Below are 23,279 nucleotides of genomic sequence, written 5' to 3'. Positions count from 1 at the left end.
GGAGGCAGCTCCTCTGTGTGCGCTGTAAAAAAAAATACACCATTGTATATAATGTTTTACTTATTTAACTGTCTAGTAAAGTTCAAAGACAGTGTTTAAAAAGAGCAATCCACATGTTTACATATGTTTATTACAGTAAATGATAATTAAATGTAACTACTACTAAGTGTGGTAAAGCCACGTATTTGTTTTTATATTTCTGCAATCTGCACTTTAGTTTGTGTGATTTATTTCTGACTTTCATATGAATGTTTACACCAGGCTTGGTCAGCGCTCAATATACTACTGTGACTGAAGTAGTTAAATAATAGATGTCATTCATATAAATTCATGCATCACCTAATTTCATCATCACATACAGGCCTGGCCTCCAGGAAAGAACAGTTTTTTTAATCGTGTCTAATCTTGTATTGTTCATACTATACAATGATGTATTGCTTGTCTTTGTTGAATAATACAGAAGACAAAGAGCTTAAAAAATAATCACATATTGAATAGCAATCGCAATATTTTTTGAAAAAAATCACAATTAGATTATTTTTAAAAATTGTTCAGCCCTAGTCCAACAAGTGATCAATAACGACGTGTAGCTACTGTTAGAAGTGTTGTGGATAGTGTTGGACCTCTCTCTCCATCTGTCTCTGTCGATTATCCTCCTGAGGACGACGACTGCGTATTTCTTTCATCCGTATGTTTTTCTCTCTCTTTGGTTTTTTTCTTTTTCCTTTTTTTTCTGTCCCACACCCAGTCTTCAACTCTCTCCCCACATACACACTCACAGAGTCAGTAGGTTTGTACTTACTCACCCCCCCGTGTCACATTTCCATTACTAGACAGAATGGTGTCCCCCACCCAGTCTTCACCTCTCTCCCCACATACACACTCACAGAGTCAGTAGGTTTGTACTTACTCACCGCCCCCCCCATGTCACATTTCCATTACTAGACAGAATGGATATGGGCTGCTGCTTGGATCACATCTCCACATCTCGCTTTCTTACATTTTCCAGAACGTAGTCAGGGGTTTTCATTCTTTCTATCTGCTGCTTTGGGGACTGCAGTGAGTGTTTGTGCAGATTGGCTGTATAGGAGCGACAGAGTGAGGACCATATCAAGATGGCTGCCTTTCAGAACAACTCATTCCCTGCCTCTTTTTTCTCTTATCTCAAGTTGTACATGGTAAAAAGCCTCCTCTCCTCTCAAGAAAACCTACTTGTATGTAATCAAGTGTACGACCGTGCTGCCCTACAGCCACACAAGCAGAGTTTAAGGTTGCTTAAAGCCTCAATCTGGCATCTGGAAACTGTTTCAAGATCAGCATTATTCTTTGACAGGGATACAGATGATCTTATGGTGTAATGTGATGATTTATTATGCCAGTCAAATTCAGACAATGAACAGCGATGACCACTGGTTGTTGGATACAAGAAAAGGAGGCCTGGAAAATGAAAACAAATCTGAAATATGAATGCAACCATGATGTGACCTACCTTGATTAACCTTGTATGGCAACTGTGTTATGTATTTGGTGAATTTACCCTAATTTGATTTTTTGCGTCAGCCCTACTGATGGCTCTGTCCATGGTGCTGAAATCAGTCAGCAGCCAGCAACTTATTTGTTAGATTTCTTTATTTAAGTGAATCCATTATTGTGGTATTCAAAGTACTCCAGTTTTATTTGAAGGCAGTTTTTTAGTTCTTCCATATTGCAATGAAACATATACAGAAATGTATTGTTTATTGATTGCTGGATCAGTTATCATCCTCCTTCTCCCCAATTTGTCTTTCTTCTTTATTAATGTCTTTTTCCTACATTTCTTTACTTTAGCGTTGTTTTCTCATTTATTTCGCCCACCAGCTTTATAGCTGATCACTTTAAATCTATGTTTCTGCCTGGCTTAGCATGAAAGCAAATTTCTGCACAAACATTATTCAAAATCTTAATAATTGTGAGGCCTCCTTTCTGCAATTTTTCAATTTTTCTGTGTGAGTGTGTGAGTGAGTGAGTGAGTGCCTGTGCACGTCAGCAGTGCCTGACTGTATACATACGTATTAGTGTTCTGAATGTGCATGCAAGTGCTTTTCAGAAGGCTTTTGGGTGCAGGATGCAGCACTTTGGCCTGAGGATTTCTTTCACACACACAGGGCCAGGCATTCATCCAGTATTGACTACAATGTAGAATCAGCCCACGCATGGCTGAGCTCAGTCAATGAGCGCCAGTCTGATTCCCTGCATCAAAGCACCAGAGATACAAGGGGCTGGATACCGTAGCACTGTAGTGAGTGCTATTCCTTTTAGATTTTCGTAATTCCTAGAAATAAGTACACATACGAAAAAACATAAATAGAGGTAATACAAATATAATAATATACAAAAAGAATCCAGGAAATGTTTTGCAGAAGAGAAATGAAAGGAGAGAAAGGAAGCTGCGAAGATAAAATGAGATAAAATACAAAACAAATCCGGGGAAAAAAAATTGTTTGTAGAGGAGAGGAAACGAGAGGAAAGGAAACAAGGGGAGAGGAGAGAAGAGAAAATGATATGCGAGGAAACCAGGAGGGATGAAAGGACATGAGAGGAGAGGAAACAAGGAGGTAGGAAAGGAGAGAAGAGAGGAGGTAGGAAAGGAGAGGAGATGAGAGTAAACAAGAGGAGAAGAGAAGAAATGAGAGAAAATTAAACAAGGAGGGAGGATAGGCAATGAAAGGAAACAAGGAGGTAGGAAAAGAAAGGAGAGGAAAAAGGAGGGAGGAAATGAGAGGAGAGGATTTGAGAGGAAACTCTAAAAGAGATGAAACAAGAGGTGAGGAAAGGAGAGGAGAGTAAACTAGAGAAGAGGAGACAAGAAGAGTGGAAAGGAATTAGAGGAGAAGAGAAAACGAGCACGAACACCATGATAGGAGAAGGCCGAAGAGAAATCCAAAGGATTGGTAAAGAAAGGAGAGGGAAAACGAGAAAACTAGAAGAGAGAAAAGAGGAGAAGAGAGGAAACAAGTGTAGAAAAAAAGAGAGCATTAAAAATTAGAAAAGGAGAGATGAGATTAGAGGAGATGACGCGAAGAGCCGGAGAGGAAGTAAAGGAGGAAAGGGAAAAAAAGAAGAGCAGGAAACAAGACTATCTTTCTCTAGCAGATGGACTGGTAGCAGCAGTGTGTACAGGCCATGATGAATGGCTCGTTTTAAAAGCGTAAGCCTCTCTATGCTCGCCAAAGAGCAAGAGGTGAAAGGATCAGGACTGGCTCAATGAGGAAGGAGGAAGAATGGAGGCTCTGTAGACATAGCTACCCAGACAATATGCATCACACTGGAGGGCAAAGACGGGACTACAGGGAAGGAAATATAGAGTACAGGCAGAAATCACACACATAATGTGCACTTACTCTCCCCTCCACACGCTGCAGCTGCTTCCATCTAGTGTCCAGCTCTGCTCCAATCAGCACACCCTGTGTTAGTCTGCACACTAGCCCGTGGCTGTGTCTTTGACGCTGATTGCAGCTGGCTGTTGCTCCCCATACAGCCCCAGGGCTACACATTTATCAGCTGGTAATCAGCTGGCCCCATGCTCACTTTACTTTACTTGACTGCCACCATTGCGGTTTCCTGTCCATGCGCTGGGTACACCATGCGGCACAATAGGACATAATGGGATATCATAGATACTGGACAAGCAACTCACTCCAGCTGCTGGTTTGTATTTGATCAGATAGTGGAAACAGTGTGGGTTGGGACTCCTGATTTGGATTTAGTCTCTATTCTGATACTTAGTTTCTATTCTAAACATAGCAATGCGCAGGCAAAAGGTAGAGAAGACGAGATGTCCAAAAATGAATGTCCAAAAAATATTTAGAAAATAAAATGTTGTATGAGAGGAAAATGCATTCAACACATTTTTTAGGAGTCAAAACTACACACACTGTTTTTTTTGTTTTTTTTTATGGAAACACTCACTTGATTTGTGACCCTTTAGACTAATATGTGAAGCCATAAAAGTTCTTTGAATTAGTTCATAACATCTAGTGAGCTTGCATATCAAAAGATCCATCTCAGTTACAAAACTTTGGGTGCTGATGAAAACGGTGTGATAGAAATGAAAGCCAACCAACCTCCTTTAATACTACTCGCTACCGTTGTTGCGCTTAAGACTACGCCATCTTCACGCGCCGCGGAGCTGCTGCTCTTCCCGGTGCGTTCCATCAACATGCCTAGGGGTGCTTATTGTGTCATGTCTGACACTGAGAGCCACTGACCAAGCGTCCTTATTTTACAAGTTGGGAGTGAGAACGGGTTGGAATACGAACATAGAGCACACATCTAACCACAGCTTTCAAACCATCCAAGGCTTATTTTAGATGGCTGGAACATGTAGTTACGGCCATGTCTCCATCATGTCACATGCATATTCAAGACACCTTTTACAGGGTTCTCCTTAACAAATCAGCTGGAAACATTAAAAAGTCAATTGTATCATAAAAAATGCAAAATATGTTGATAATACACTTGTACATACACATGAAATTCATTGCACCATTCAGTCACATTGTGATCAAAATGGAAAGTGTATACTGTAGATATTTCAAAGCATAAAGGGAAACTCCACTCCTTAATTTTATTAACAATGTAGGTTATATTACACTATCATACCTCCGCCCTCAAAAAGATTTACTCCCCAACAAAAAGGATAGGAGCGCACCAGTGTAATATACTATGATTTCACACCACAACACACTAACAGTGAGGCAGAACAGCTGCTCATTTGTAGCTGAAACAGCTACAGTCGATACAATCAATAGCAGCAAAGTAACTGCAGCTACCACAGGGAGGTCTTTCTATCTCAGCCCCTGGCATCCTACACAGAGTCTCTCTCCTTTTTCATTCTGTTTATTTGTCAGGAACTATGTACAAAAAGCTTCATTTCAAGCAATAAGAAGAGATGCTCTGTATCAGATTTAGCCACCAGCTACTAGTCTGCAGTCCCTGGACAGGTAGATACAAACACCACAAAGTAAGTGGTAAGGTAAAGACACAAAGTGTGTTCACACCAGGAGAACTGGAGATTTAGAATGTCTTGAAAGCAGCCTTAGTAGTTTTTTCTGTTTTTGGTTTTCCTCCTGGAAAAACATGATGAACATTGACTCAAATTAATCAATTAGCACAGTTCTGCTGTTTAGTTCTGTCCTGTTTAGGACAGAAGTCACAAAATTGATGAAATGGGTAATAAGTAAATTGATGGTTGACTCTAGGGATGTCAGCCTGTGGTTCACCACTATGGTCCAGACTGAAATATCTCAGTAACTATCTGAAGGATTGCCTTGGAAGTTTGTACAGATATACTATATAGTCCCTACAGGATAGTGGTGTTGCCCTGCCGTTTTATTTAGTGCCATTTTCATGTCAAAACAATGACATTCCCATCATCTGTACTTTATGTTAAGTGCTAATTAGCAAATGTTAGCATGCTGACAGTATGCAGCTCAAAGCTCTTGAGAATTAATTTCACAGAGCAAAGCCTGGTGGATTTTGCCTTTGGTTTTATACTAAGCTAAAGGTTATTAGCAGCTTGTAACAATACAGAAAGGTCAGTGTGGTTTTAGTTATTTACAAGGGAAAAACATAGAGCTGTCTATGAAAACTAGATAAAATTGTATTGAAAACTTAGTTATTTTGCTTAATTTCAATGGCTTTTCGATGACTATAGGCTATACATGATCTAATATTTCCTGGTGAGAATGGTGAAAAAGTAAAGTCCTTTCATACATTACAATATTATTGTAGCCAGGTTTAGATGTGAAAACATATTGTCTGTTGAAGTATAATATAATCAAATAGTGGCCTTTAAAAAGACACAGATGGGGGCGCCCTGTTGCCGACCACGAACCATCTGCATTTCCGGTCCAACAGGAGAAATTTTGTTGCATGTCGTTCCCCCATCTCTCTCTCTCCCCTCTTTTCATGTCATGACAAAAAATGTGTTTGTCCTCATAGCATTACCACTACAATAAAGACCTCGTCTTGTCATGAACCAGTTCTTCCTTTAAGGCAAACTGAGGACACTCCGATGGTTGGTGCATGTGTGAGCATGTGCATGAGTGTGTCGTCTCAACCAGCAGTCCCTCCTGGCACCGACATCCCTATAATGGGGAGCAAGGGGCTGGGGAGGGGATAGACGAGTTGGAGAGGGAGCCGGGTTGCCAGAGCTCAGGTTAATCCACTAATTGGGAGCAAAGTGAGATGGGTTGCCAGATTGTGATGGCCACCAAGTGGGTCCGTTTAAGGGGGACATCTGTTCCTGCTGGAGAACAGCCGACCTCACAGCTCCCTAGTTTCCTCTCTGACACTCATCTTCTTTATATAGAAAGGGTCCCCCCCCACATCCCCCATCCCCAACTCAAGAGTCTAGTGTTACATCGGACTCATGGAGACGAGCCGGTTTCCCCGTCTGGACTAAAAGCCAGGATCTGGTTGGAAAAACATAAAAGCTTTAGAGGAGTTTGCTTGAGCACAGTTTCTTTTAGATTGGAAAGGGGTTGTCTTGCCAAACGGCAATTATAAGCAATGTGTTACATCACTTCACATGGCCTAATATGACACTTTTTTTTATATATACTTTATTAATCCCGCAAGGGAATTAAGCCAGGAAGTACTGTATATCAGCCTCAGTTTCATCAGTAAACATATCCCGCAGCTGTTGCACTGACAATTAAAAAGCATTCAGAGAGCACTTAATGTTATTTTAACCGTAGAAAATGGATCCAGAGCTGCATTGAAATACACACAAAGACAACCATACGACATTTGTCATTCACATAAGTGCAGTAGTTCTTCAGAAGATCTTCTAAAATCTTACAATGTGAAAGGAACCCTGTGTAATTCTTAAACACTAGAGCAATGGTTTGTGTTGTTTTGATGAGTGTGTCCCCATTTTGTTTGTGTCTTACGAATGTACACCAGCATGAGGACGCATTTGTAAGTGAACGAGCATGCAGGCGACAAAGGATACATTGCTGCTGTTGGTTTCGCTGATTTACAGTTGGTGGCAATAACCAGCCAAGAAACATGGCAAAACGTAGAGAAGAAGAGTGCTGGCTAACAAAGGGAAAAAAGTAAGATTGATGACTTGATCTGCAGATCTGTAACATGACACAAACCCTGGTCTCCTAAGTTAAAGTCGCTGACCACCCTTGCCTGTTGTCGCATTACATCAAGGATACACTTCTTGTTGGCACATATATGTAATTATAAGGGATACTGTAAAAAAAACAATGTGCATGTTCACTGTTTATGTTTACGAAGTGAAGAGTGGTTTATATCAGACTAAACTAAGGAAGTTAATGAGCATACTGAGGTCATCTTTGCCTACAATGGATGTACATAAATAAAATAATACTATGCATTATGATAAATACAAAAACTACTTGTGTGTTGTGTAAAGGGAAGTGGTTCCCTTATTTTTCTTCATTCCCCCCCTTTGATGTGTCTTGTCCTGTGTGTCTGACTGCATCAGGATATGCCATGCTGCAGGCCATCATGGAGAAGGCGGGACAAAACAACTGGCAGGTCAGCGCCATCTGCGTCGAAAACTTCAACGATGCCAGTTACCGACGGCTCCTGGAGGATCTGGACCGGAGACAGGAGAAGAAGTTTGTCATAGACCTTGAGGCTGAGAGACTGCAGAACATGCTGGAACAGGTGATGCCACCATGACACCGTTTAGTTGGTATTAGTGAATCTTTACTTTTCATGTTCAAAAGACGCATCCATTATCACTATCTTTGTCTTATTTCTTCTTCATTTTTTTTTACATCTGGTTCAGAAGACTGTTGAACGCCTGCTGTTTATTTGCTTCAGCTTGCAAAAGTTGAAATGCACACTAGCTACTGAAATGTATTAGGCGCTATTCATGTAGTGCTGTTTAGTTCAACTTGTGGAGCTTCAAAAGTGTCGGTAAATACATTTGTTGTGAGACAGCTGTTTTTATTCACATTGTCTGCCAGAAAGGCAGCAGGCTGATCCCCAGAGCAATTCACACCACATTGCAACAAATACCTGCAGACAACGAGTCCAGCCAATCAACAAAGTTACCCATGGTTAGCAAAAAACGTTTTCTCTCTTCCTGGTTTGCTTGTTCTGCAGCCTGCTGCACGGGCTCATTAGTGTCGCTGCCTGAGCCCACCGGCACATCCTATAGACTTTGCATTGATGAGAGATGATGTCAGGCAGTTAATAAACCCTTTTCTGGCCCTTGTGAAAGTTTTTATGGTCTAAAAATAAATAATGCAAAGAGTAATACTTTTGGGTGAAATGCTCTTTGGGCCACAGGGGACCTTTATTGTTGTTGTACCTCAGTGGGGCACATGGGCAACAAAGCTCATTCCATTTCCATATCTCATAATACATCAATGCAGTTAAGAGTCAAACGTCCTGTTTCAACTTTAACCTAACATACTTAAAGTGGTTAAGATAATTGGCCTCCAATATCTCCGTATTTCCCAGATCTCAGCAATTAACTTAGTGAGTACAACACTATCTTAACTGATACAAATGTTGAACAAAACTATGAAATAGGAGTTGAGTTGTAATAAAGCAGAATGATCCTCTAACAATTTTTTTCAATAGTTTCCAGGAAAATAATATGATGCAGAGGCAACTGTTTAATAAGTGATGATGGAGAGAATAATTGTTCTTTATAGATGAGAATTAGAAAGGCGGATGTAATGAGCCATTTTGTGGGAATCTTAAAATCTCAAAGCTCTTTATATTAGTACCATATGATCAGCAAAATCACTTTAATTACTAAACTTGAAAACTCTGAAATGCAGTGAGAACAGAACTTAATACTGTACACACATACTCACTGTTTGGTTCACTCTGTTTTTTGGGTATGTTTGTACTAATTAGAAAATGTTAAACTTGAAAACAGTCTGTTTGGATCTCCGGTGGTGTTAGTTGGCATACGCACACTCAGAATATTATGTGTGCCTTCCTCCTCGTCTTCATCTTCATCTTCTCATCTATCCACCTGTCCCTTGGGCAACTGGTGTCTCTGTAATTGTTCAATTATTCATGAAACCTCCACTCTGACATCTGTCATAGTTCTAACAATTTACTTTGCAGATGTATGTGAGAGAGTCTCTTTTGCCCCACGCAGCAGCAGACTTCCTGCTCCATCCTTGTTTGATGCCAGAGCACAGAACATCTCACAAGTAGATGTCATATTTCACTTGTGGGAAGATACATTGTTTTGTGCAGTCGTGGTCTGAGTTGCTGACAAAGACATGAATATGTGTTTTAGCCTGTATTCATTTCAACTGTCATCCTGTTCATATTTGCATCTTGCTATATTCTCCTGATCCAGGACAAGGATTTGAATACATAATTGGGCCTCATTAGCTGCTAATTAACAGCACGGTCAGTAGCCTACATATCAAGGCTTATAGGCAACCAGATGTTACTTTGAATGTGAAATCTCTGAATGCAAACCTGTTTCATTTACAGATGGTAATGTAATTTGCTGGCAGGTAATTTGCAAGTTGTACAAACTAACTTGTATAGCGACTTTGAGTACTAAGAAAAGTGCTATATAAATTTGATATATTAAACCAGCTGCAAAGTGATTGGCTTAAAGTTCAATTTAAAGTCCAGGAGGTGTCAAAGGACTAAATGTCACCAAAAGGTACTGTAAAGCCTCTTTCAGACATGCACCTTTTTATGTAGATATGTCAGCAATGTTTCATGTTGGTTTCATGTCTGAATAAACGCCTAAGTCACATTTACTTCACTTTAAGTCACAAAGTCGGACCTGCAACATGTCCAGCATCACACAAATCTGAATTGAATGTCATCGTTTACGTTAAAGCTGCAGCAGGTTGAATATGCATGTCTTGTTCTGCCTTTAAAGAGCATTGTAATACATGTATCACTTAAGTATCAGTTCTTATGCACAGAGAAGCTGCTTGATACTCCATGAGACACTGTGAAAGAGTATTAAAAGGATTCCTCCCTCCTCACAGTGCAGGGTAAGGGAGGCAAAAGAAAACAAAACAAAACAAAACAAAAGTGGAAAAACCCCCGGCACAACCACAATGTCAATCAAACCAGCACTCCAACTGCATGGATGACATTATAAATATCCAGCAAAACACTTAACATACAGCATGTGAGCAAGTAGGATTTAAACCCAAGTCCCAATTTATCATCTCATCATTCTATGCTTGTGCACTGTGGGACATTATAAACTAGGGTGTTTAATTTTCTATCAGATAAATGATGAAATTGATGAGAAAATGTAGTCTGTAATTCACTGAAGTGAGTCATTAATCAAGGATTTGTTGAGAAAAAAAGGTTCCAACAGAAAACGCTCGTCTTCCTTTACATCATCATTTTCCAACTCACCGCTATTCTCCAGCAGTGACAATGTTCCCTCTCTCACCAGATGCCAAATATCTTAAGCAGCACTGTGGCGTTTTCTGAATGAAGCTGAATTATAAACATTTACTGCTCAATATTCCATGTCTGAAAGAGGCTTAATGGGTTGGCTTTTGATGACTTTATTAACCATAAAACATGTAGTAAAAGGTCGTTAAACTACACACATGATGCTCATGTTTGTCAAACCTTTATTTGCTTTGTGCAGGTAGTTTAACGCTCAAAAACTGTGAAAATGTGAACCTTTGATGTACAGTATCTTTCCCTTCTCTTTTAAAGATGCTTATAAAAATATGTATTTTTATTTTTTAGTTAAATTTCAAGACACTATAACCACACACCATAATTAAAAAAGCATTTGGGTTCTTGTTACTAATCCATAGAGTATTCACTGTGAATAGTTTTGACTTTCAACTGTCGAAATAGTCCCAATGACGGGACCCTTGAATATGAACAAACTGACCTCTCAGTAGTGTTGATTGGATGCTAATTTCTCCTCCAGCTCCATGTTGTGATCCTGATTTATGCAGTAGGCTATAATGGATGTGTGTTCATATTTGAATCTTGCATATTGCAGCCGTGAGCGTTCACCAACAGCAGAGTTTCACAACCTGCTGCTCAGGTCTTGACAGCAGTAAGGCTGTTGGGGGAATTGATATCAATCCAAGTTTTTCTGAGCTATTCAAAGCATTTTCTTTCACCTTAAATCATAATTCATGCCCTTATTAACAGGATGTCCAGTGGGATTTCCCAGCAGATGTCAGCTTTCAAAATCAGTTTTTATCACCAAGATGCAGCTCTGTGGTTGTAGGCCTACTTGTGTGTGTGTGTGTGTGTGTGTGTGTGTGTGTGTGTGTGTGTCTTGTGTAAGAGTGTCGAGAAGCATTGTCATGTCTCTGAAAGCGTGAATTGTTTACTTCCTCCGTTAGATGCTGACATGACTGCCCGTTCATTTGTTTAGACGTCGGATCTTCTATGGATTAAAACCCGACGGTCCCACTGTGTCAAAACACACACACTCACCTGTCACTTGCATCATTAAATGTAATTAACGTACGCTCTGCTGTAATCCAGTCAGATTAACGTTGAGCTCTGCTCCGCCTCCTCGCAGATCGTCAGTGTCGGGAAACATGTCAAAGGCTACCATTACATCATGGCCAACCTGGTGAGAGAAAATTCCTCCTTGTTTGTTTGCTTCTTTCTTTCTTCTCATCATATCTTCTCTACCACCTCTGTGTACTTTCAGTCTATTTTTAACAGTGTTGTGGTGTGGATGTGTGACTGTATCTCTAAAGGGCTGGCTATAGGAACAGATGGATACTATAGCAGATAAGATACAGGAATTAGCAGGATTGACTGATAGCGGACCAAAGTGGCTGACCAACCAACCAGAAAAAACATATTTAACCACTACTGAATATTTCATATTAAAATGGGAAAGAAAATACACAAAATGTAAAGTGCTCATATTGTGATTATATTTGGCTTTTTCCCTTTCCTTTATTGTGTTATATATCTTTTTGTGCACGTTATAGGTTTACAAAGTGAAAAAGCCCAAAGTCCACCCCAAAGGGACTTACCATCTCCAACAGCAAAACACTGTTCACAAACTGCTCCAAACAGCTCTATTGTAGTCAAGCCTTTACTTCAGGGACAAATGTGCATCACTTTGTAACACACGTCATAATGCTCACCTAGCTGCTAGCATGGCACTCCCTCATGCTCTGCAACTGACAAGCCAGTAGTCCTTACTGCGCATGTGCGACTCCCAACAAAGAAGGAACAGAAGTGGGATGTCTCACTCTGTAGCTAAAACAGAGAGCTCAACACACAGGGTGAAAAGAGGAGCTGCAGCAATGTACAGTACAACAAATATATGGTGTTTTCTGAAAATTAAACCATGTAAACCTATTCTGGTACAACCTCTAAATACAATTATGAACCTGAAAATGAGCATAATATGAGCACTTTAAAGCATTTTCATTGCTGTTGTTTGGCTTTTCAAACAAAAACTGAAGATAATAAAAGCAATGAAAAAACACTGAATTTAAAGCATTTAAATGTTTAACTTTGAAAACCGACCGTCTGAAATGATGTGGTTTGGATTCCTCTCTGAAATTTCCCAAAGGTCATTTCAAAAACTTCTCTTTCTTGTATAACAAGAACACACACAGAACATGATACACGTGAAATAGTCAGCAGTGGTTACAGCTTACAGTAATAAGGAGTCCTTTTTTGCTAGACTGAAAAAAAAACTTCAGCAACTACAACGGTACATTTTACAGTAAACTTCACTTGAAATTCAAACTTAATCTTATTTAAAGTGTCAAACCAGAACAGAAGTTATCTCAGGACACTTTACAGATAGTAGTAGTAGATCTAGACCACACTCTCAAAATAAAATGAGTTCTAGTAACAATTATGAACAATACCATAAGTAACATATCAAGTTACTATATATAAGTTGAGATCATAAAAAACTAGATACAAATATGTCAAATGCCATCTAAAAAACTGAAATTCTACTTCTTTGTCAAGATGGTGCGTAAATAGTGATTGGAACCCCACATTTTTTCATGGCAGCACAAAAAATCCTCTAAAAGAGCACTTTGCTTTAATGCCAGACTGCCACACCACAGTTCGTTAAATGGTCACGTTATTTAATATATTGATTCGTGTTCACGGGGACGTTTTTCTCGTTTTTTTTTTGTGGTGGCCACAACGAAAATGTAAAGTAATGTATTTCAATGGGAAGCATATTTCGTGTTCACAGCACGAATATGGTAGGGAGTAGTATGAAAAGCCAAAAATCCGCGTAGGGAGGTTGGTCGGCGTGGTGTATGGGTCAGACAACACAGGACTTTCACCCAGGAGACCGGGGATCACATCCCGCGTGTGGCGTTTTGTTTCCCCGTTGTTGTCCTAATCACAACCATCCCGTTATTGTCGCGCGTCCCCCGCGGCCGTCTCCCGGCGTGTGAGGCGTCCTTTCCCTGTTTTCTTTTTTCGAAACCCAACCTCTGAATAGAAAAAAACGAGATAAACGTGTGGTTGTACACGAATCAATAGATTAAAAGTAACGTGACAATTACACAAACTGCCGTGAGACCGTGTTGCAAGTGTTGACATTTCAAGACTATCTAAGGGAAGCTGAGCGTTGTTTATAGTCCAAGACGTGTATAAGAAGTGTGTATCTTCTAAAGTTACAGTACGTTTAGAAGAAGTTCCTCTCTTTGATTTACTGTCCCCCCCCATTGCAGCTCAGCAGGGAAACACAAAAATCAAGTATTGCACAAAAATACTTTAATGTTGGAAGATGGTTGCTAAAGCCTCATATTACCTTCTGCTCAATGTGTTTTTACACAAAATGAAGACTGTGGATTGTCCCCCCATCTTTATTGGAATCAGGTTACGAGGGGATTTTTTATCAGGGCTGGACAGCAGGAACGATTACAGCAACCAGAAATTCTTCCAGTGTTCATATGGGCATGTGGGTATTGTATTAAAGGAGACATAAAAATGTGCACTTATCCTTTAAGAACTGTTGAGAAAAAATGGGTTACAGGATCAGGGACTTGAATTCATAACCATGGAAACTATTGAGGTCTGACACAGACTGCTGTCATGTTCAGCTCCCTCTGACAGCCTCCAAGGAACATGATATGCAGTATGATGGTCCCAGATCAGTGCTAAAGAACATTTAGACCCATTTTTACCCACTCTTTTTCCCCTTCTATATACAGTAGTTTAGTGGTAGTTCAGTGCTGGCCAGCTGTGAGAATCTTTGCCAATAATGTAATGAAATCTAAACATCAATACCTACATCTGCCAAAGGAGTATTCTTTGATTATATTGTTGACTTGTTTCTTTGTGCCGTCACTGGATTCAGTCTGCTCTTTCCCTTTGTTGCCCCTTAAGGGTTTTAAGGACATCAATCTGGAGCGCTTCATGCACGGTGGAGCCAACGTGACAGGTTTTCAGCTAGTCGACTTTAGCAACCCCATGGTCATCAAACTGATGCAGCGCTGGAATAAGCTGGATCAGAGGGAGTACCCAGGCTCGGACGCACCACCCAAGGTATAGTGTCAAAATAAGATGGAATCAGAACAGCTATGCAACAGCGTGCAAGGTTTATCTTATTGTTATTTGGTTCTGTAGCTGTGAGCAGAGGACCCTTCAGAAAACTCCTTGGTGGAGGATTCAGAGAAAACAAACAATTTTACAAAGGATCATGTGCTTTTAGTGGCGTCTTTCATCAAGAAAGTCGGTGTTCAAAGCCAATTTTCGAATCTCATTTGTGAGTTTTCAGGTTGGTTTCATATCTCTAAAATTGGATTTTCAGACTGTAGCAAAATGAGCTAAAACCAACGGCTACCTGGAGGACGAGAAATGTATTCAAAACTGACAGCGTGTGTTAGTGTGCAGTCATGTAAATTACATGCTATTTGTAGTCAATGGGCTAAAACATGCAATGCCACGGTCCTTTAATGATTCCTCTGGGGTGACTGGAGTTGTTGCAGCAGCAGAAAATATGCAGCAAAGTAACAAAATACAAGAAAGCACAGTGCCAGATAAGATGAAAAGGGTATGAATATATAGCAGCGTGTTTGCAAGGTGTGCAGACAGCAGCAGCAGCATGCTGATACAGAAGTGCATGAAAAACTGTCTTGATGCAAAAACTAATAAATAAACTATGATAAAATGAGCATGTACACCCAAGGAACAGGCATCGTCATCAGCTCCACTTTGTCCACCGTCATCTGCAGAGATGTGACAGACTGACCCACTTTACATTCTTTTCAGGCACACAGATTGCAAATGGCACTGGGGCAAGAAGGCATCACGCCATGGTGGTCAGCAAACCTCTTCCCCCCTAGCAAATCTGTGTCCAACAAAGATTTCTATTTTAAAAACCAAATGCTGTGGAGTGGAAACGGTGTGAGTCAAGCAGTGTGTAGTATGTGTGTCTGATGGATTGGGTGATTCAAATTAAAAGTTAACACCACGGTGCGATATCGCATGACGTTATGTGTGTATGTGTTATCTGTGTGTGTGTGTGTGTGTGTGTGTGTGTGTGTGTGTGTGTTTATCCACACTCCATTTCTTGATTTATTGCTCTCTCTCCTGGAAATCCACTCAGACAAAATTACTCTGCTCCCCATTAAGTTTGTCCACAGCCTGATTCACAGTCGGCCCTTCCTTCTTCTAATACATGAACACTACCGGAGAGTTTGGGCCTTCCTCTGGCATGTTGACTCACTTTGCAAAGACAAATGTAATGCCTAGTGTTTAAAAGTTCCAGGAATCAGCAGGTAGTGAACTAACGAGAGATCCCTGTGCTGTGTGACCGCAAGCTTGGGAGATACTCAAATACCATTTCCACCTGGTATTAATGTGTGAACTGTATCTCCATATGTTGCCGTGACAGTGACATCTGATCAAGTTCTTTGCATTTACACCTGATATTAATAAGCTTTTTTAAGAAAAAGTTGTTTGTGTTCAGTCAAGTTTTAAGTCATGGAAATAATTAATCAACTCCCTCATGTCCCTCTTTCCATGTCCCTTATAGCAGTGAATGTATCCCACACCTCGGCTGTTTGTGTGTTACTTTGGGCAGCTTGTCAGAGAGTAACAGGGGGGTAGAGTGCAGCAGTCTCCTTAGAGAGCCATAAAGAAAAGGATTCACCCCCAGCCGGAGGCGAAAGTAATGAACTCCTGCTAGCCAGGATAATTAATGCCAGACTGCTACCCAGCTGGACAAAACACTCGGCTTTTCCCTCTCTTTTCCCCCGGCTCACGCTCCATCTTCCTGCCTTTTCGTCATTCACTCAATTAGTTTTCCGCCGTGCTGGAGGTGACTTTTAGGGAAATGCATGGCTCGTGACTGGGATAGGGATTCTCGTAGAAGCAAATAATCAGACGCAGAGTAGAACTGCTGCCTTTCTGCAGCAGCCAGGCCTGCTTGGCCCTGCAGAAACTCAGCGTGCTCTCAGAGGCAGCCCTACGCAGATCGCTTTGAGGAGATCAGACCAGCAAATATTGCAGAACATTTTGCCTGTCCAGCTAAATTAGCATTTAATTGGCCTCATACCTTTTCCTAGTGTGTGTGTCCCAGTGCTGTATATACCAAAAACAGACAGAGCAGCCGGATAGCCTCCAGGTTACAGACTGTTATTTACAACTGGGTTTATGTTTCAGTTAAATAAAGCTAATAGGCCAGAGTTGGACCATAATTCCTACTGCAATGGTTTAATGTAATGTAAGGTTTTTTATTTCTTGAGAAACCTGCACAATAACCCAACTGTGCCCACACATGCTAACATCTGTAGCTCTGATCATCTCCTCCTGTCTCCCAGTACACCTCAGCGCTGACATACGACGGGGTGATGGTGATGGCCGAGGCCTTCAGGAACCTGCGCAGGCAAAAGGTAGACATTTCTAGACGGGGGAACGCTGGTGACTGTCTCGCCAACCCCGCCGCCCCGTGGAACCAAGGCATCGACATGGAGCGCACTCTCAAACAGGTGAGAGAGAGACTTGCCGTCACTACCCGATGTGAGTCGAGTGCAGATGGGAGTTGCGCATGCATCACTTTGCGACAGTGACGCGGCGTTCTAGATTAGAGGCTGAAGTAGCCTACAAGAACCTGCTAACGAGAGACTTCTGTAATGTCAATACAATAAAAATGGACCTACATAACGAAGTTCATTCACTGCTGGCTACAAGTTAGCAATCAAACACAACAAAGGCTTTCACTTGAATGGTGTTTCGAGCTAACATTAGCAATCAAACAATCATAGATAGCTAAAACATTTTTGAAATGATTTCCATCTTCTGTTATTGTTTGTAATGAGAAAACTTTATTATTTGTATGACACAGTCGCGCCCGCAAATTTGTTTTTGCAGGATGGTAGGGGAAGACTCATGAATATTCATTAGGGCACTCATCCCTGAATGGCTAGTACTCGTTGCCTGCTCTGGTTAGGTTGGTTAGGTTTAGGCAAGAGGAGTGGGGTTAGCCCATTAGGGTTAGGGTTTGCACATTAGCCTAGCATGCAGCAGCTACAATCCTCTAGTCTACACACACAATCGCTGTAGTTCTGTGCGTAAAACAGAAGAATATAGACATAAAATTATTTTAAATATCTAGACCGCAAGCATGTCAGATGCGTTTTTTACTCTTGTGTCTCGCACAACTAGATGCGCTCCCATTTGAATCTATGCAGCCGTCTTACAACGGCTCCGTGTAGGCTGGCGCCTCTGCTGCATCTCAAGGGCGTAACCGCGATCTGAAGCATTTATTTACGCTTCAAGTCTATTTTTTCATCAATATGCCACAATAAGTTTGGCTGCTCCTTTGCTGCTTGACACTTTGAAATTCTCTGACCAGACAGAACCAGTATAGACAACCGTTGTCAGTTTCGTGTGAACGCTGTCGTGACACGAGCACAATGCTGACGTGACATTCGTGTTCTACATGTAGACAAGGGGTACATTAAATATCATACTGTCAAGACATTCTTTCTTGTTTTCCTTTTGTTTGTATTGATTTGCTTTTTTCACTTTAAAACACCTTGTGAAAAGCTGGTTTATTATAAACGCCTTTGGTAGAGAATGGACCGATATGCAGTTTTTTCTTCAACTTTTCTGTGGGGTAATTGAATAATATTTGCCTCTCTGCATATCATTCTATGTTCGTATTTCTATGCTCCCCTCTGTTTGCAGGTCCGGCTGCAGGGATTAACAGGTAATGTCCAGTTTGACCACTATGGCCGCAGGGTGAACTACACTATGGACGTGTTTGAACTGAAGAATAATGGACCCAGACGGGTAAAACATCACACCGCACTGCTTACACTTGTGTTATGGATGTATATTTGTCCAAGTCAAGTCAATAATACTCTAGCATACACAATATATCCTCTGCTGTTATGTTAAGTATCTGGGGGCTGGGACGACACAGTATGTAGTGTGGCATTTTCTATTAGCATACGTATGTAGGTTGTTAAAAAGCTTCAGCCTCTGACGGCATCTCTGATGGATGTCTGTTGATGAAATTCAAGGGGAAATGGGAAAGAGAGAGGGAGAGAGCACTTGTGAGAGTGATGGCGAGAGGATGAAATGAAATAGAGAGCAATCAAGGTAGAGGGGAGGAGGAGGGAGAAGGGGGGGGAGAGGAGCAGGAAGCAGAGAGGAGTTCCCATCAATCAAAAGCTGCTTTGGCCTGTCTTCCTGTTCACAGCGAAGGTCCTGTCAGGGTACGGTGTGTGTGTGTGTGTGTGTGTGTGTGTGTGTGTGTGTGTGTGTGTGTGTGTGTGTGTGTGTGTGTGTGTGTGTGCGTGTGCGCGTGAGTGTGTGTCACAGCCTCTCTCCTACATCTCCTACATTTTCCATGTTCCTCAATCATCCCAATGCCCCAGCACACAGGAGGTATCAGCCAATCACAGGTCTTCGTTCCCTCTGGCTGCCCACCAGCAGCAGCGGCCAGCTGGCTCGCTCGGCGTCTCCACTCTCACTGACTTATAGCTGCTTATGATTGCTGTCGAAGATCTTTGTCTGTGACATATAATATAAATGCATTACTTGGACACAATATTGGTTTGCAGATATTGGCTGTTTATCAAAAAATCACAAATGGGCCAACCAGTGCCATGTACCTCCTCTCGACAGTCAGAGGATGCGGATATCGTGACCCCAACATATGATGTCTGTCAGTTCCAGTCGGTCAGTTTGACCCTGAAGGATTCTGGAAGATGACAGCGAGGTCAGCTGCACATAGCTTTTGACAAAAAAAAGCAGCGCAACATCAAGCTTGAAAATGGAATCTTGCCAGGCCGGGCAATAATTCAACATAACCACTTATTGTCCTTAAGTGGAATCACAGCATGATGAATGAATGTTTAGAAATTATAACAAAAAATGAGCCTGAAAGTACAATGCTAGCTTTGGAAATAGCACTTTGAAAAAATGAACTTGAGTCTACTTGCTATTTCCAAAGCTTTCAACCGCATCACATTAGCGGATAGGAGATGAGGTTAAAAACTCTAAAGCTATTAAATAGACTTTGAGTCAAGATTTATTTGTCAAACCAGAAAATACTATTTAAAAACCATAATCATGCACTCTAGGAAAAACATTCTAATTATTCTTTTCATCCACTTATTCAGTATTTAGGTATACGTCTGATCAAAATGTTATACGAGAATCACAACTTTTATATATCATATAAATCCCACAGTGTTGATCACTCAGCCTGATCGTGAGCAAAATATTTTTATTTATTTATGCTTATGATTAAATAGATACAAGACTTTCACCATGGGTGGAGAATTTTATTTATAATTAAATCCACATTTTGGTCATGATAACTGTCTGCTTTTGGGTCAGAAAGGCAGATATTTCCAGATACAGCAAGAATTAGGCTTTCCTTCATGTTGTTTGGCAGTAACATCCAATTCTGTCAAGAAATCCAGCTCCACTGTGCTGTTCAGACATCAGGGATTGCATCAACAAAACTGGTCTGCCAAAATAGCATAGCAAGTTGTGCACGCGCCGTTATGCAGTATATTAGCACAAACACATGAACACATATACACAATCTCATACTTTGTTTTCCCTGCAGATCGGCTACTGGAACGATGCAGACAAACTGGTGCTGATCCAGGACTCTCCGCTGCTTCCAAATGACACTTCTGGCATGGAGAACCGCACTGTTGTAGTAACTACCATCATGGTAAGGGATCGGCATGTTCTCGCCAAAACACACACACTCATGCATGCAGTCATATTCTTAACAATATGTAATGCCTAATGATAATGATAGTGTATCATCTAATATATAATACCTGAGGGATATGCAGTGTCAGGTGGTTCAGTGGCTACACATCACACACCCTACCTCCAACATCAAAACCTGCATTCACAACAACCGGACATTAAAGTATGCTGGTGAGGCGCACTGTTATCCTTCACCACCCTCCCATTCTAAAGTGCCTCAGTTTTTAATGAGGTGCTTTACAAGTATTATTACGGTACTCTGTGTATTTGCACTTTAACACTATTAATTCTGCTAATGCTATTCTTGATGAACCTTGAATTCCAGGGCCATTGTTCTTGTTTGATGCTGTATTTTATCATTGATGCAGACATAATGTAGACATACTGTATGTGCAGAATCTACAATAGAGCTTGAACCTTTTAGCTATGTAAAAAAAGGTATTTTTTTTGCCAGCCTTTAGAGCAAAAAGTGAGGACTTCTCTGTCATTTTGCACAGATACTCAACATTCTCACTCTGAGAAATCCATCATAAAAATGGTAGAGCTACCATTATATTGATTCTGTCGTAGGATATATAGTAAACTTATTCAACGGTGGACTGATGAAGTTTTCAAGGATGTACAAATTTCAGCACTTTACAGTACGTAACCCTGGAGGCCCTTATGTTGTGTACTATGACTGACTATGAGTTCAGGGATCACACATGCTTTGTTACAACATTATCAGTAAAGAGACTCTTAAAGAAAGGGGCTTTCTTGTAATTACTGCAATAGAAACTTCAAGAATCAACTACTGCTCACTTACATTATCTTTTATTGCACCAATAAACATCTCAAAAAGCAGTCAAACAGCTGCCGTTTCTGAGGTTTTTATTCTCATTGCACAGATAAAAGAGTTCATAAAAGATTTCCACACAGCTGTAGAATCAATCAAAGCATTTAACACATGATAGAAATGAATGGCCTTTGCATGGCATGTCTCTGGCTGTGGCAGTGACTCTGACATGGCTGACTGCAGTAAAGCAGCCAGATGTTAAGTATACATGTAGCAGCTGAGTGGAGGAGGGAAGGAGGTGGGAATGGAGAGTTACAGCTCAGCACAATCCTCCCTCTTTTCAGCCCCTGATGAGGAACCCCATTTTAAGAAACTGAGCCCCAGTTGGACGCAAGCAGGATATGAAAGCACTTAATGGCAGAGTGATGGACACAACAACCCAAGCCAAAATGAAGCCCTAAAGACACTGGGCGAGAGGAGAGACACGGCAACTATGTTAATGGACACCCTGTTCAGAAAACTGAACAAGAAATGGAGCCACTCAGAGTCATAATGGAGCCCCTTCGAGAGAAAAATGAAATGCAAATGGAGGGAAAAAGACACTGTGTTTTTTGAGGACGGTGCTTGTGGATGGACACCCATTAAAGCTGAAATGGGCCCCTAACAGCACGGTGTCTGTTTACTAGCATTTAGCTCCCACTACACCTTGTTTGTGTATGTTAGATTCATGCATTGTCATGCCCAGTGTGTTTGTGTGGCCTATCACAGCTTGAATCCCATCCTGATTTGAATTTGTAATTTTTGCAAAGATCTATGGACCTTGAACTATAAAGTGAGGTGGTAGCAGAAGGTTAATATGCATTATGTCCAACTGAGTTCCTGTTTGCTCTAAATCTGTCACTTTCGCCGACTACCTCCTCCGCCGTACAGTACATTACAAGCTCAGAGGGCTTCCTGTAAGCTTTAAAACAGCTTAGAAAGACTGATGCTCTCATAATCATCCCAGTTCATATCCATCGCGCTTTTATGCAGCATGATATTATAGTTACATTATGATGGCTGCCTTTCACTCCCGCTTTTAATGTTTGTGAGAACAATGTTTGTTTTAACTTAATGAAGTGTCCCGGTGTTATATTGCATCAAGGCTGCCTCCTTTTTTAAGGAACTTGTAAGGAGCAGTTCAACATGTTGGGAAATGATCTTGTTTGTCATCAAACATAGGCTAGTTGCCCTCTGGTTGTGGTGTGTGATTACGCTCGGTTAATTATAACCCAGACCTGTCTTGGTACTGTATGCACAACAGTGAAATTATTACCAACTTTGTCATCTGGCTGTCGACTTAAAGGCAAATACTGCAGAAAGTTAACAAACCATAACCTTGGGCTTCTCTGAACTTGAACTTTAAAGAACCGTGTGAGGCTTTTGAACAATAACAACAACAAAAAGAAGTGGCGATGATATTGTTATCGATTTTCTTTCACGTTTATGTGAACATGAGATCTAAGTTCAGTATTTTTTGTGCATTGTTATATTTATTTTTCTGTGATCTTGTTTTGTCTTTTTAATTATTTTCCCTGCCAGACGTTTGGTTTGTTGTAGTCATCCTTGTAGTGGTGTAACGACACACACTAGAGTTCTACAAAGGCCAAAAACCTAGACCCACACCTAACCCAAGACCTGAGGCTATATTTCTGCTCTAAAAACAAAGTTATATGCTTGCTTTGGAAAGTTTTTTTTCACAAATAAAAAATGGCAACACAGTTAAAGAGCAGCGTACAGCTGCTTCCAAGCTGTTCAATGGGGGTTAGTATTATTCATATAGTAGCTTTTGAACTTTATAGTTAGTTTTTGACTGTTACAGAACCTTGTTCGTGAGCGAATCCATTTCATTAGGCCACTCATTTTTACTTTGAATGAACGGATCTGCACCCGCGTCATGATCTTCTTTTGTCTGATAGCTATCATTTGTCTTTAGCTTAAGGTGTTAGCAGTCATCTATGATGTCTCAGAGCTGCCTGGACGTTGGTGCATTAACAGAAAAGCTCCCACACAGACACGTACAAAGTTTGACTGTCATCTTATTGGCAGGACATGGCTGAAAGCTTTGATGAAGTGGGTGTATTGCTTCAAACTCATCCATTGCACTTTAAACCTTGCACACTCTCAATCTGCCCGAGGGTGGGAGGTATAGACAAGGTCCTGCTATAATTGTGTTTTTGTTTAGCTTTTGTTCAAGAAACTCTGTGGGAGGACATGTTTGGATTTTGTGGATACGGACTGTTTTGATACCCCAAATCTCTCCTAA

At 40.9% G+C, this 23,279-nt stretch overlaps 1 protein-coding gene across 5 annotated transcripts in view; it reads left to right on the top strand.

Annotated features, from left to right (window-relative positions):
- The window catches only part of LOC144528084 (glutamate receptor 4), a 118,505-nt gene that overhangs the window by 57,285 nt on the left and 37,941 nt on the right, over positions 1–23,279 (top strand). For all 5 annotated transcript variants that reach the window (XM_078266515.1, XM_078266514.1, XM_078266513.1 and 2 more), the window contains exons 4-9: positions 7,502–7,686; positions 11,534–11,587; positions 14,341–14,499; positions 16,779–16,946; positions 18,148–18,252; positions 20,045–20,155. In XM_078266515.1, the coding sequence (XP_078122641.1) occupies positions 7,502–7,686; positions 11,534–11,587; positions 14,341–14,499; positions 16,779–16,946; positions 18,148–18,252; positions 20,045–20,155 (782 nt within the window). The remainder of the gene's footprint in view (positions 1–7,501; positions 7,687–11,533; positions 11,588–14,340; positions 14,500–16,778; positions 16,947–18,147; positions 18,253–20,044; positions 20,156–23,279) is intronic.

The sequence above is a fragment of the Sander vitreus genome, chromosome 13 (genome assembly GCF_031162955.1).
Source record: "Sander vitreus isolate 19-12246 chromosome 13, sanVit1, whole genome shotgun sequence".
Lineage (NCBI taxonomy): Eukaryota > Metazoa > Chordata > Actinopteri > Perciformes > Percidae > Sander > Sander vitreus.
Note: the sequence above shows the minus strand (reverse complement) of the source record. Positions and strands in the feature narration are given on the sequence as shown.